The 12,320-nt window shown below is 43.0% G+C and overlaps 2 protein-coding genes across 3 annotated transcripts in view; one reads left to right on the top strand and one right to left on the bottom strand.

The window, feature by feature from the left end:
• The first annotated feature begins 29 nt into the window (after positions 1 to 29).
• Positions 30 to 7,094, top strand: tacc3 (transforming, acidic coiled-coil containing protein 3). 2 transcript variants are annotated; one of them, XM_069152231.1, is made up of 18 exons: positions 30 to 121; positions 1,174 to 1,339; positions 1,804 to 1,931; positions 2,017 to 2,054; positions 2,142 to 3,201; positions 3,305 to 3,347; positions 3,444 to 3,597; positions 3,694 to 3,752; positions 3,852 to 3,982; positions 4,122 to 4,209; positions 4,311 to 4,430; positions 5,011 to 5,078; positions 5,171 to 5,214; positions 5,312 to 5,472; positions 5,577 to 5,683; positions 5,771 to 5,891; positions 5,998 to 6,071; positions 6,852 to 7,094. In XM_069152231.1, exons 2-17 carry the CDS (start codon positions 1,175 to 1,177, stop codon positions 6,061 to 6,063), a joined length of 2,553 nt encoding a protein of 850 aa, XP_069008332.1. In that variant the 5' UTR covers positions 30 to 121; position 1,174; the 3' UTR covers positions 6,064 to 6,071; positions 6,852 to 7,094. The 2 variants fall into 2 exon arrangements, with proteins under 2 accessions (XP_069008332.1, XP_069008331.1); XM_069152230.1 differs by lacking the exon at positions 6,852 to 7,094 and having other exon boundaries at positions 5,998 to 6,208.
• Positions 7,095 to 7,180: 86 nt separating this feature from the next.
• LOC138199925 (fibroblast growth factor receptor-like 1) overlaps positions 7,181 to 12,320 on the bottom strand; it is a 29,548-nt gene continuing 24,408 nt past the window's right edge. The window contains exons 4-7 of the mRNA XM_069152232.1: positions 10,870 to 10,944; positions 10,282 to 10,566; positions 9,220 to 9,573; positions 7,181 to 8,597 (exon numbers count right to left, since the gene is read on the bottom strand). Coding sequence (XP_069008333.1) covers positions 8,161 to 8,597; positions 9,220 to 9,573; positions 10,282 to 10,566; positions 10,870 to 10,944 — 1,151 coding nt within the window. The 3' untranslated portion in view covers positions 7,181 to 8,160. The remainder of the gene's footprint in view (positions 8,598 to 9,219; positions 9,574 to 10,281; positions 10,567 to 10,869; positions 10,945 to 12,320) is intronic.

Below are 12,320 nucleotides of genomic sequence, written 5' to 3'. Positions count from 1 at the left end.
CTGTCTCTCAGAGAAGGAGAGGGCATCTTCAAAAGCACGTCGCACCTTCTTGCCATCGTAACAGTTGGATGCTTTTACGAAAGACTTTGTGATTTCTGCCAACAACATCTCTTATTTTGAGGTAGGTGGTAAAATACAGGATGATAATCCGGATGTTTCATTTCACTTTCCGTTAACCGTATAACGTTAAATGTTCGCCAACGTTGTGTCAACATGACTCTACTTGAGGTATCGAAACCGGCTGTGTAGTTTATAAGTGCCTAACGTTTTTGATTGGTAATGAAACAAATATAGTAGAGTCGTTATGATTACCTTAACTGTCCACGTTGAGTGTTTTTCCCCTCTCTGCTTTACGTGCAGTATTAAGAGCTAACGGATGAATGGAAAAGTCGACAAATAGGTCTCGTGATGTTCATGAGACAATGACATCATTCAATCAGATTGTGTGTCGTTATATTATCAATTATTTAGCATTTATTAACGGCTGCATATTGTTAATTCTTTTTTTTTCTTTTTTTTTTTTTTTGCATTGTGCATCTTACATTTAAAAGTTTCAGAGTTGTGTCCATAACGCTGTATGGACATAAATGTCTATAAATGTCTCTATAATAGACATTTTCTTTGTATGTATTTATAAGAGTTGTGACCCAAGATATTAACTGAAGTAGACGTTTTATTGACGAAAAATGAACTTGTTAGTACCCTCTGGTGGACAAACTGCAACTGCTGCAAAGTTTTTAACATTTTGGCATTGCTACAGCAATTACAGCATTGAGTATATATATATATATATATAGAAATATTATATTTATTATTATATATACTATTATTATTTATTTATTATGTATGTAACTATAATAAGTTTCTATAACTCCATTACCCTGCAAAACCTTTTATTTTATTTTTTTTTTAGAAAAGAGTGTAATTAAATAATTGAAAAAATATCAACCAAGATTCATCAACAAAGGTAAACTGGTCACATGTGCATTGTTGGTGGTGTAAACTTTGTGTCATCTTTCTCAGTCCACAAGCATCAGTAAACCCCCTCTCCCTCCCCCCATGACTAAACGTGTCTTATCAACCAGATGCAGCTTTCAGGATAACGCCTCCTTTCCAGTGTAGTTGGTTCGTCCCAGCCCTGTCACTTTAGCTTGTGTCTCTGCTTTTTTACAGGATGAGTTCTGTTGACGTGAATGATGAGAATCGTGGGGTCTGCCCCGGAGGAAAGCACAACAGTTCGAGTAACGACATCTTTGCCCTGGATCAGCCCACCGGGAGGCCCTCCATCCTGCGTCAGACGGAGAACCTGCCCAGCAAGACCGTACCAAAGGGGATAAAGGTACAGAATCTGTTCGAGTTTATTCGATGTTATGTCCTTATTCTTTTCACACAACCTGTTGACACCACTGACAGTGTTGTAGTCACAAAGAAGCTAAACCTACAATTATTAGGTCATAGTAACAGGGAGGTTAGTCTTTTTTGAACCTGTGAATTTAAGACATTCAAAATCTTTAATGATGTGACCTCATCCTATAAATAGCTGACCTCCAGCCAGCTATAATCAGACAAAATAAACAACAACACCTGTGTGTGTGGACAGAAACAGATACTTCCTGACATGTTTCTACCACCAAGTATTTAACACATTATACAATGTCTATAAAAAAATTAAAAAAACATTGCTATAATGGAACGACTGGGCACGCAAACTGTTTTCTCTCATCCCTCTTCATTCTTTTCTGTCAAACGTTTCACATCCAGATAACGTTTACTATACTCGCTCATGAAATTATCTGTGTGCAGGTTTGTTTTCAGACTCCAAGAAGAGACCCTGTGACAAAAAGGATTGTTTCTCCCAGCAAGTCTGTCAGGATGTCGAGCGTGGACGAGTGTGCAAAAGCAATGGAGTTCTTGAATTTGGATAAATCAAAGTACGTAATATATCTTGTATTCTGAGAACAAGTCTAAAGAAACGACTGTTGGATTTAAGTAACCATGCCTGTTTTATATTTGCAGTACTTTGCCGCAGGAAGCCACTGAGCAGCCCAAACAGGGTAATTTATCCCAAATTATTCGATTATTTCCTCAGATGTTTTTCACTGCAGAGAAATTAACTCCAACCTTCGTGACTTCTTCCACAGAACTGTCATCTTATCCCGATGACAACATGCCGATACGAAGCAAAGGTGGCTACCAGCTGGATTTCTACAACCTTGACGCAATCAATCCGTTCGGGGGGTCCGACAGGATGGCCCTCTCTCCTGCAAGGCCTTCCACAGAACAGATTGAGTCTCAACACACAACACCGGAGAATATCACGGAGGAGCCTACAGAAGTAGACGTGGCACTAGACGAGACGCTTCCATTCATCCCATCAGTGGAAAACTCCCTGGTTAACATCAGCTCCACAGACAGCAGTGTGGTCACAGTGGCGAAGGTGTCAGAGGTTGAGGAAGATTCATGCACTGCGACACCTGATGAAAAACAACCTGATGAAATGTCTTTAAGCACGGATCAAGACAAAGCGGCCGGCGGTTTTTCGGAGGACGCTCCACTTCCAGCGAAAGGCTCTTATAATTTTGATTTTGACAACCTTGATGCAATCGATCCTTTCCAGACCGGCGGCTCTAAAATTCAGAATTCACCTGAGCTCGGGAGAAAAGTGTCAAACAATGCTGAGGAAAATAAACCTGAGAAGGTTGACGTACCTGAGGAGGCCCAAGAGTTGCTTGGGCAGCTTGAGGTGAAACCCACAGCTGCAGTGGCCCCATTATCTGCCAACACAGACAAGCCTCCAGCTGCTGAGTCCCAGCCAGCTGAGGGTCCCGTCAAAGAAGGACCAGTCAGACTTGAGTTCAACTTCGACGATGGCAGTGAGGTGAAAAAGAAGCTGCGACCCAAGAAATTTGGTAAAAGGCCACCTGGTCTAAAACCTAAAGAGGGAAAGCTAGCGTCGGACGTCAAACCACCGAAGGAAGCCCCCGTGAAGCCCGATGCCGCAGAGGTTGCAGATGTTCCCAAAAGTTCCTACTCGTTTGACTTTGAAAAGTTCGATGACCCAAACTTCAATCCTTTTGGCACAAAAACAGACATAAGCAACTCTCCGCAGAGCAGCAAGAAATTTAGCCCTGTGCTCATGGAAACTGCCGCTGCAGAGCAAACTGACAACCCTGTGGAAACTGAAGCTGCATCACCAGTGTGGTATGTTCTCCTATTTATTTGCAGAGGACAATTCACTTTCGAGAGTCGCTGTATTTCACTGTTAATTCTGCATGTTTTTTTGTTTTTTTTTCCCCCTCTGTAGCACCGAAGAGAGCTTTCCCACTGCCGAACTCGACCCTGCAGTGGTAAGAGCAATAATGCATCTCGACACAAACCTTGGCAGAGTTTCCCTTCTAGTTTTATGTTTTTCACAAACATACTGCGTTATTATGGAATGACAGATTGCTGAGGACAAGGTTTCCGCTGACCACGACAAAGGACTTGAAAGTGAACGAGTGCAGAGTCTTCCTGAGTTCTTTGAACTGTGTCAGCCGGACCAGACATCACAGACCGGCCTGGTTGATGGGAACGAAGACTTTGTTCCTGGAACTCTGTGTGAGTAAAGTCTACTTTCACAAATGTAGGATTTTTTTTTTCTTCTTGTTAAATGGAGAGCTCATTTTGATTTTAACCCACGGTCTTCATCTCCAGTCATGGCCAATGACTTCGAAGGACAGATGGACTACCTTGAACAGTTTGGTTCCAGCAATGTAAGTACTTACTTCCTTTATGTTTCACTAAATGGTTTGATCTTTTTGGTGCACGACCTGAAGCTATTTAAATGTTGTTTGTTTGTTTTTTGTCAACAGTTTAAGGAGTCTGCACTGAGGAAACAATCACTGTACCTGAAATTCGATCCTCTCATGAGAGAGAGCCCGAAGAAGTCCGCGGGCCCGAGTGCTCAGATCCACATCCCGGGCACGGCTCCCTTTGTTTCCCGGTATGATATACTTCTGTTTTCATTTACTCTGACATTGGAGCGGAATTCGTTCTGCTTTGGACATCCTGTAAAACAAAATCAGATTTGTCTGAAATGGTACATTTCACATGTTGTTTTTTTTCTTTTCTGTCGATTTCAGGCTTGAAACTCCACAGATGGTTGAAAAAGAGGCAACAGACGGACCGCAGAAGGACGGCTTCAGACTGCTTGATGGTGCTCCAGCACCCGTGAGTCTTTTGAGCGACGTCATCTGAATCCTCCTGCTGCAATGCATCACCGTTACATCTCCTGACTTAATATGTTTACATCATACCTACATGTCATCTAGACTCCTATCCTGGAGATCCTCGTCTCTCCCTTCCCCCAGCCGGCGGAGGACGCCATCATCGAAGTGCTGAAGTACAGTCAGAAAGACATGGATGCAGCCATCGCCAAAGTGCAGGCAGAAGTATGTCCTGCCTGAAGTTTAGAGATTTGACAAATGACAGCAGTCGCAGTTTGTTTCTTAATTATTTTTTTTTAACAGATCCAGACATCCACACTGCACTCTGATGATGTGGTTTCTCAAACTGTTCCTGGAGTGGTTCAGAATAATCTGCTTCAGGAGAGCGTTGTGGATCGAACACAAAGATCTAGTATCAAAGACAGCTTGTTTAACTGTGAATGACAGTGTTTGGTCAGCTTGCTGGGTTGTTAATGTCAACAGAATTGTGTTTCTAAAGCAAGAAATTAGTTGAAAGGGTTAGTTATTAGTCATTTGAAGCATTTTTCCATTATTTACTAAAAACAACAAGGACTGCAGCAGACACGGTAATGTGATTAGTAGGAACATTGATCTTCAGATGTCATCGATGTTTGTTAAACACTCAAAGTCTGTTCTTAAGCCAAATATGTGACAAAACAAGACTCTAAACAGAGTTTAGAGTTCCTCATAATGAGTTCCTCATTATTAGCAAATAACTGAGGTTTTCTAAATGATGCTTATTTTCAGCCTCCAGAATAATCAGCGTAAATTTTTCTCAAAATAGGCAAAAGAAAAAGACGAACAATGGAGTGCGAAGTATCAAAAGCTGCTTGCCGATGGTGAAGAAATGAGGTGAGCTGTGTGTGGTTAAGTTTATTTTTTGTCTGTTTTAGACAGTAACATCGGTGGTTCCAGATATTTGACATCTTTTTCCCCCTTCACAGGAAAATGATTGCACAATTTGAGCCTATGATTGAAAACATGATGGGTAAGTTACTTGTGTATCCGTTACGCTCCTCAGGATTGTTGATGTAATGGTGCGTTTTAAAAAATGATGGTTGTTAAATTTTTCTGGGATGGCGCAGCTGATCAAGAGAGGGAGAGGGAGGCGGCCAAGGCGAAGCTCAACGAGGTTCTGCTGGAGAAGGAACAAGTGTCCAATGACCTGAACGCCATGGAGAGATCTTTCTCTGACCTTTTCAAGAGACTCGACAAGTACAAGGACATTGTTGAGGGTTACAAAAAGGTACCAGCTCCTTGTTATACGCCACGAAAACTAGACATATTTTATGATTTCAAGAAAGCGGAGGAGATTTGAATGACGTGTTTTTTCCCTTCTCCTTTCCCTAGAACGAAGAGACGCTGAAGGCTTGTGCACAGGGCTACCTGGAAAGGATCAAAAAAGAGGAGCAGCGGTACCAGACCCTTAAAGCTCACGCTGAGGAGAAAATAAGCCAGTAAGAAACACGTGCCTTTTGCACTGGTTGCCTTTAAAGCATCAGGAGACCTGCAGAGACTGACTGCAATTTATTTGTCATCCTCAGTGCAAATGCAGAAATCGCTGAAGTACGATCAAAGAACAGGGCCGAGGGTTCCGCACTTCATGTTCAGCTGCGCCGGGAGCAGCTGAAGGTTCAGTCCCTGGAGAAGAGCCTGAGCCAGAAGGTGAGTGAACATGTTCATTCAGTGGTACATATTTACAGTGTTGCTGAGGATGTCAAATATTATTGGTATATTGTTTCCATTTCTTTCTCTTTTTTTTCCCCAACAGGAAAAGGAGGTTGAAGAGCTCACCAAACTTTGTGATGAACTTATATCCAACGTGAAGAAGGGCTGAGCTTATCTGTAAATACTGTTTTAATTCCTTTGATTTTCTCTGTAGTTGGTGTCCAGATTATCTTCGTGTAGTCTATTGTTTGTCTTTGTTAATGTTCTCATAATACTGTAAAGTGTAAAGTTAATAAAGAAGATTTGAGTATGAATGATTTTTGTGCTTTTTTTTCTTTCTTTTTTTTTTTACTATAGACATTATACATGATTAATAACCAGTAGAGGGCAGTGTTTGCCATTTCATAGGGTTTGTATCCTATCATCTGGGTTTTGGATTTAAAGCATTATTTATGCATATGGACTCAACATGGCTGCTGTGATTCCTGTGAGATTTATTCTGCGTGGAGCGTCTGCTTTAAACAAACAGGCTGCTCAATGTACTCACCCGTCATCTGTCTGGAGCCAAAGCTCATCTTCATCCTGCAATGCATACAACAAAACAAGAGCGCACCTGATACAATGCTCCCCTTCTTTCCTGAGCAATCACAGGGTCCTGTCACATCACTCCCACAGCAGGACAATGCACTTCCTAAATGGTGAAAGGAAATCCTACCTAGATCGGAGTTGAATGAGGTGGTGGTGCGGACCGGGGGGTGTGAGGGAGGAGGGGGCAGGAGAGGGTCGATTCACTTAAATGGGAAAAAGATGCTGGTCATTTGGTGTAGTCTTGCAGGGGCCATCACTCATCTAAAAAGTGACTGAGACTGCTCTTGTGTCTGTGCGGGCTCTATTCAAGTCATTCAACCCTGAAACTTCTGTCCCTCTGCTGGCTGCCCTCTGTGTCACCCTCTGCAGACACTTCAACCCACTCAAAGGAGGAAAGCTGACCTGTGCGGGCCCGGCTCGCATTTTAGGACAGGCGAGCACCGCGGAAATCTTTTAACACCTTCAACAGCGCTCACGGGCTGAAGTCTTCCAGGATTATTCACAGGTACCCTCCTGAAAAACAAGTCAAACAAACAAATACTGTCCCATTAATCCTCATAAAGCATGGGACTCTTGTTTCAGGTCATTTAATCAAACTATCAAACCTTCAAACTTAAAATGTTTTTGTCTTTCGAGCCTTGAACAGAGTACATCATACAAGATTGTCAAATATAACCAATTACATAGAGAAATACCTAAATATTGGCATGAAGTAAATGTGAATAAACAAGGTGATGTCATACTCAAAATGTACTATACACAACAATAACTGTATACTTTAATAACATTACATAGATATGTAAAATGCCTTACTCTGAAAAATAAACCTTTGATACATTTTTAGCAAAATAAATTAAATATTTCATGACTACAGCTTCATAAACTGTGGTTGGTTAAGGAGGTGGTCGAAAAAGACTGCTGGTTTTATCTCAACATGCTACTGACTAGTGACGGGAACCTACCTAACAAAACAAAAAAAAATGTAAAAATGATAACGAAGAACCAATACAGTTAACATGGAAACACAACTCTTCCATCCGTTGCAGTCTTCGGCAACGTTTGCATGCCACAAAAAGACTAAAACCTTTATCAGTTTGTTCAATATCACTTTTAACAGAAGTGAGGGATGGAGAAAAGGTCATATAAAAGGATAGTGGTCAGCATTCCCAGCATAATGCACCTAGAACAAACAAAAGGACGACCTGAGTAGGAGCATGAAAACCAGCCCTTTTGTAAATCTTGAGTACCATTTTTCATCTTCATTAACAGACAGAGCACCCAGAGCCTCATCATGTGAAACCAAACGTCCATTTAGAAAAATGCTGAGGGCCTTTTATTCGGCCTGAATAGCTGCAATTAAAGTCACACTGCAAAAATGTCCTTGTCCTTTTTGTATTAAGTGCACAACAAGGATTAATGGATTTTAGTGGTGTGACAATCTGACAGGGTACAAAAAAAAAAAAAAGCACCAAATATGGAAGTTTTTATGAAGCAACACAACGTGTGCATCACTGGCCAATGTTTGTTTTTCACACATGCACACTTTCCCAACGATGTCCAGCTGTGAGAGGAGTCTGTTAATGCCAGGCGAGTGTCACCGAGGAGCTGCTGTTCAGTCCACGGCTCAGTGTCCGTCTGAGATACCAGAGCAGTCAATGGGGAATATTTGGCACTGAGGCTAACACTGAAAATGAATGTGTTGATGCTGGTGTACTTTCCCGTCCACGTGGGAGTGAGTGTGTGTGTGAATGTCCGTGTAGATTTTGGGGTAGATTTTAGGGGGGATCGTTGGTCCTCCCTGGTTGAGGAGGAGCTGCTGCTGGGCCAGGTACTCCTCATAGTTCATGGAGCTCATGCAGTCTTTCTCTGGGCTGGAGGAGCTGGACGACGGAGCCATGCAGCCCCGGTCCCGCTCGCGATACGACGGCCGGTGGGAGCTCGGCAGCACCTGTGCAGCTGGAGCGCTCGGAGGCGGACAGTGTTTTCTGCTCTGGCAGAACCACAGCAGCACAGTGCCGAAGATGAACACTATTCCAGCAGGGATGCCGATGATGACGGGCCAGGGGAGGGAGCTGGAGGCTGGGGGGAAGATGGGCGTGATGGGAGGCTTTGTGTCTGCAAAAGAGGACCAAAAAAAGACATCAACACAGGTTTCTTAAATGCTTTGTTTTACTAAAAAAAAGTAAAGAGCTTCAGCCCTCATTATCACATGATGTTTTGATTCATTGCTGATAAGTATAAATGTCCTGACGATGGTCCAAAAACACAAAGATGTTTGAACGCAGCTTAAAATCTATGACTTTTTGTTTTCACCAAAATCCTCAATTAAAATTTATTGTTGATCTCCAGCTGCTTGGAGACTTGTTTGATTTACAATGATTAAAAACAGCAATGAATAATATTCCTTCATAACAGACTTTAATAACTGATTGATAAAAAAATATATATATATATTACTTGGTTATTTATTGATTACTGTTTGAAACTTCAACTGATAGATAACAGATGATAGCAAAATATTTGTGCTTGTGTTCTTGTCATCTGTCCTTAAAAGATACTTGCCTCTATTTCACTTTTGACTTATCTATTCCTAAAACTAAACCACCACCCAGAAATTGTATTATAATATACAGTATATGATTATGCTGATAGCACAGATGTGTGTATGAGCCGCTGATTTGTTGCTGTACAGTTTACTTGTGGCTCCACTGTAAACAGGCATTCCTTTAGGCCTCACCTGGCAGCACAGTGAGGAAGGCACTGCGGAAGCTGTAGCCCATGGTGTTGGCGCCTAAGCAGATGTACATGCCAGCGTCCTCCTCCTTGGCGCGGGTAATGAGCAGCTTGTTGAGGTAGGAGCCGTCGGGCCTCGACCACACCTCCCCCGTGGGCAGCACCACAAATCTGTGGTCGCCCACCTCGATCGTGGAGTTGTAGCGGCTCTCCTCGTTAGACTCCACGCGCTTCAGCCACTGAATGACTGGCTTAACGTCACTCCTCACTTTGCACTGGAAGGACGTGGTGCCTCCGTAGTCCACCGTCGTGTTGACCGGGTGTGTGCCCGTCAGAATCGGTTTTGAGTTTGTCCTCTCTGACAAGACACACAGAGGGAAACTGTGAGGACGCACACGGACATCTTTTGACATGACAGCTCGTCTGCGGATAGAAGAGGTCTTAGTTGTCCATACCATTCCTGGCTTCAGGCTTAGGACTTATAATTGACAGGGAGGGAGGAATACCACATGTAACACAAGAAGTATGTGTGATTAGTTTCCTCTCTTTCTTTGCTCCTGGTTGTACAGCACACATTTCTCATGGGAAGGGGGGGGCAGTGGGTCTGGCAGACAGCTGGGCTTTAATCAGCTCCAGATTGGGTGGATGGTCTCTGAGTTGAACAGCCTCTTGCTCTCCCCCCTTCCTCTATGCAAACACCAGGGCACAAGCCCTCATTCTCAAGCTTGCTCCTTCAATATGCTCCTCATATACATGATTACACATGCACATTCATCCGTGCAGCAAGAATAAGACCTGCTGATCGCAATCAGATATCAGGAGTAGGTAGATCAGAGAGAAGATTTCTCAAAAGTTACTGTTTTTCCTCGGTCAAAATCAGACCGACTATTACAGTGATTAGACTAGTTTAATTTCCTGCTGCAAAGTACACAAGATCACAAAACTGATCCATACAAACAGCGGGAGTCACTTGAATTAATTTGCTTGACCTGATCTGTTAACACTAATGCTTCCAGGTGAGCATGTTCGGTGTGCGCACAGCTCGGCCTCTCTCTGGGATACTCACGTATGACCTCCACTTTGTACGTGGCGTTGATTTCTCCTGCCCGATTGGAGACCCTGCAGGTGTATCTGCCGCTGTGCTCTGGCATCAGGTTCTTCAGGCTCAGAGTCCACTTCTTCTGCCGGCCCTCGCCGACCTCCTGCTCCGTCAGCGGCCTGTCGTCCTTCAGCCACACGATGTCCGGCCGGGGGTTCCCACTGGCTGTGCATTTGAGCCGCACCGAGCTGCCCACGGGACGAGCTATCACCCTCTTCCTCATCTTAGCGGGTTGGGTGAAGCGGGGCCGCACTTTGGAAAAGCAGAAGAGACATTTATTTATTTTACACAGTTTGGTGCTGTGTTAAATTGATTCATTGCAAAGTAAAACAATGCAAACCTTTTAAATCAACCTGCAATTCAACTTAAATGTAACTAGATTTGATTTTTCCTATCATAGACAGATTAAAAGGAACCCAACAGCTGAAATTAATTGGCCAAAAAAGAAGAATACAGACCAGCAGCATGGTTTTCTAATAGCTGTGAAAGTACATGTGATTGGGAGTAAATATGAAAAAGCATGCATCATTGACAGCATGACAACAGAGCTCTTACCAAGTTTTTCACCTCCTGTCTCCGACTCCGCTCCATCAGCGGCACCCGGTCCAGTTTTATCAGAACCTGCGTCGTCTGTGAACACACCGGAATAAAACAGCAAGTTGTTCATATTAGTAAAGAGAGAAGAAGAATTGCAGCAAAGAAGTCAAACTAGTGTGAAATAGAAGTATGGCTGCATTCCACTTAACAATATTTATTCTATCTGGAATCTGAAATCTGTAAATACACATTTCACGTTGTAGAAGAGCTTTAAGAAAAGGCAGAGTGCTGTATGATATTGTAGGTGTAAGGCTCCTCTTACAGCCTGTTCCAAGCCACCCTTCACCATCCTGATGTTAATTTCTGACACTGTCTCAGCATCTATGGTGGAAACCCAACACTAAACCAGCCCAGTGAAGTGTTGTCGTCCCTCTCCAAGTAAATTCAGCGTTTATCGGCAGGCTCCTCCGAGAGGGTTGCATGCTCGGGTCATACTCTGTAACATTTGGAAGTAATATGATCAGTTTTCATAAGCCCGGTTCCAGGAGACAGCTGTGGAGTTTATGTCACTGGCTGACATCATGCAGCGCAGCTAAGACGGGGCTTAGAGAAAATATAATGAGTGAAACCTAATCGACGGTTTGTGATGCGTATCGGACTTTTCGAGTTAAGCAGTGATGAATTAACGGAGCGGATTGAATTCCTCGCCAATATCTGCCAATCCGTGCAGACGGAGACATGAAGCAGATGATTACTGAAGAAGGGCTCCTCTTAAATGATTTTTTATGATACTACTGATGTGTCACTTTGCATTAGCTTTAATAATCATTCACAGCATTTTTAATATATGCACCAACACACATAAAAAAATAAATAAATCCAGCAAATGTGTGACATTTAAAAACAATTATTTGAATATCAAAGTATTTGCAGATGACTGACTTTCCCCTCGAGTTTACGGTATGTTTTAATAACACTCCAAACCAGCCAGATTTTTACCTTCCGTGACTCGTTTTGATTTCTGGGTTCAGTGCAGCCTCATGCTGGATTTTTCTACATGCAGTTTGGCACCCTTGATTCCCTCTCACGGTTTGATTGGGTCAGGTAAAGAGACCAGATGTGACTTCTAACCCCCTCGTTCTGCCTCCTTCTGAGTCCCCCCGAAACCCTCAAAGCTCTCTAGGGTTCTCTGGGTACAAACCCTCCTTTGTTTGTCCCCTGCAGCACCAAGCCCAGCCATGATGTCATGGCTATTTGAAGGGGTTTAACTGGCCAACTATAATAACCCATTCCTTTAAAAAACAGCCTCCGCTGGAAGAAATATTTCTCTGTTGCTCACTTAGGCTCTCCACATTCCTCCCGGTTCCTGAACCTCCCAATCCAAACAGAACATGGTCCCACACTGCCGGGGTTTTCTTTCTGACTTTTTTTTTTTTCTTGAATCTATTTCCTCTCTACTTTTTGGCGAT

Source organism: Embiotoca jacksoni, unplaced genomic scaffold (genome assembly GCF_022577435.1).
Source record: "Embiotoca jacksoni isolate LCO1_2020_lvr unplaced genomic scaffold, fEmbJac1.0.p SCAF_18, whole genome shotgun sequence".
NCBI lineage: Eukaryota > Metazoa > Chordata > Actinopteri > Embiotocidae > Embiotoca > Embiotoca jacksoni.
This window is presented reverse-complemented; position numbering and strand designations above follow the sequence as displayed.

Bases quoted from the DNA above. Each gene is read 5' to 3' on its own strand.
- tacc3 (XM_069152231.1), top strand. From the start codon at position 1,175: ATGAGTTCTGTTGACGTGAATGATGAGAATCGTGGGGTCTGCCCCGGA. The intron at 1,340-1,803 runs GTACAGAATCTG...ATCTGTGTGCAG, and splicing joins CCGTACCAAAGGGGATAAAG to GTTTGTTTTCAGACTCCAAG. The intron at 4,431-5,010 runs GTATGTCCTGCC...TTCTCAAAATAG, and splicing joins TCGCCAAAGTGCAGGCAGAA to GCAAAAGAAAAAGACGAACA.